The sequence below is a fragment of the Diaphorina citri genome, unplaced genomic scaffold (genome assembly GCF_000475195.1).
Source record: "Diaphorina citri unplaced genomic scaffold, Diaci psyllid genome assembly version 1.1 scaffold13421, whole genome shotgun sequence".
In the NCBI taxonomy this organism is placed as follows: domain Eukaryota; kingdom Metazoa; phylum Arthropoda; class Insecta; order Hemiptera; family Psyllidae; genus Diaphorina; species Diaphorina citri.
The window spans coordinates 1-1,274 of record NW_007390788.1 but is presented as its reverse complement, the minus strand read 5'-3'; the positions used below and the strand labels follow the sequence as shown (position 1 = coordinate 1,274).

General features: G+C 46.5%; 1 protein-coding gene across 1 annotated transcript; it reads right to left on the bottom strand.

Annotated features, from left to right (window-relative positions):
* Window positions 1-522: 522 nt before the first annotated feature.
* Window positions 523-1,265, bottom strand: LOC108254141 (serine/threonine-protein kinase PRP4 homolog; the record flags this gene model as incomplete). Its single annotated transcript, XM_017449127.2, is given in 1 exon segment — window positions 523-1,265. A coding segment is annotated over 1 exon segment (558 nt). The 3' UTR covers window positions 523-648.
* Between the last annotated feature and the right edge of the window lie 9 nt (window positions 1,266-1,274).

The window sequence follows — 1,274 nt, the reverse complement described above, 5'->3', positions numbered from 1 at the left end:
TGGAAATAGGTTTCCTCTTCTGAAACTGACAGGATGTCAGCACGTAGGAGGTCTTGGTTCGTTTTCCGAGAACAGTAAAAAAATAAATGAAACCCAAAAAATACCACTTCGTGGCATAAAAAAAGACCCCGCCAAGTCGTTCCTCCCAAAATAAATCAAGTGCCCACAAAAAATAAACAAAACTCCATCCCACCCCAAAAATGTTTAGAAATCTATTTTGTACCCCGCCTTTTATTCACTTCATAATTTGTGTGCTCCTCCTTCACGTAGTACCTACCTTCTTTCCCCTCATTCAATGGTGTTTACCAACAGGCCCCATGTATGAAAACATCTCCTTCAATGAAAGAAATAAAAAAATCACTCACAGGCCGTTCTTTCAGATAACCATCAACATGCCTAGCGTCCCGCGGCAGCCAACGTGGTCGTGTTATCACACCAAAAGAGGGGAAATTGGAAAAGGAAAATACGACTTGAGACTGCGGTTTAAATCCCGGACAGTAAACAAACCTTTCCAACAAAAATGTCACCAAAAAATGGATAGAATAAAATACAGCAACCTCCGTGGCCGAGTGGGGATTGTAACACTGTGATACCCACAAAGTTGTGAAAAGATTCATGATTTGAGATAGAATAAAATCAAACACATATTTACCTGGACGTTCGGTTAGGGCTGTATCTCCTGTAGGGGTAATGTCTGCTCTCTCGCGTTCTCTCATACCGCTCGCTATGATGTCTCGAGGACCTCTCGTATCGGGATCGGGATACAGGCGAGCGAGAATGGGATATCGGGGATCGAGAACGGGGTATCGGGGATCGAGAATGGGATATCGGAGAGCGGGCTCTAGGGGGGGAATCGTATCTATAATGAACAGGGGAATCCCTTCTACGGGATACCGGAGAATCCCTTCTACGTGTTTCAGGAGATTCCCGTCTCCTGTAGGGGTAATGTCTGCTCTCTCGCGTTCTCTCATACCGCTCGCTATGATGTCTCGAGGACCTCTCGTATCGGGATCGGGATAGAGGCGAGCGAGAATGGGATATCGGGGATCGAGAACGGGGTATCGGAGAGCGGGCTCTAGGGGGGGAATCGTATCTATAATGTACAGGGGAATTCCTTCTGCGGGATACCGGAGAATCTCTTCTACGTGTTTCAGGAGATTCCCGTCTCCGTGTATTGATAAGTGGAGAGCTAGGCCTGTAGTACATGAACTTCTTCTCGCCAGTAGCAGCCGAGGTAGAAGGTAGGGGAAGCTCAGTGAATACGAAGAAGAAAA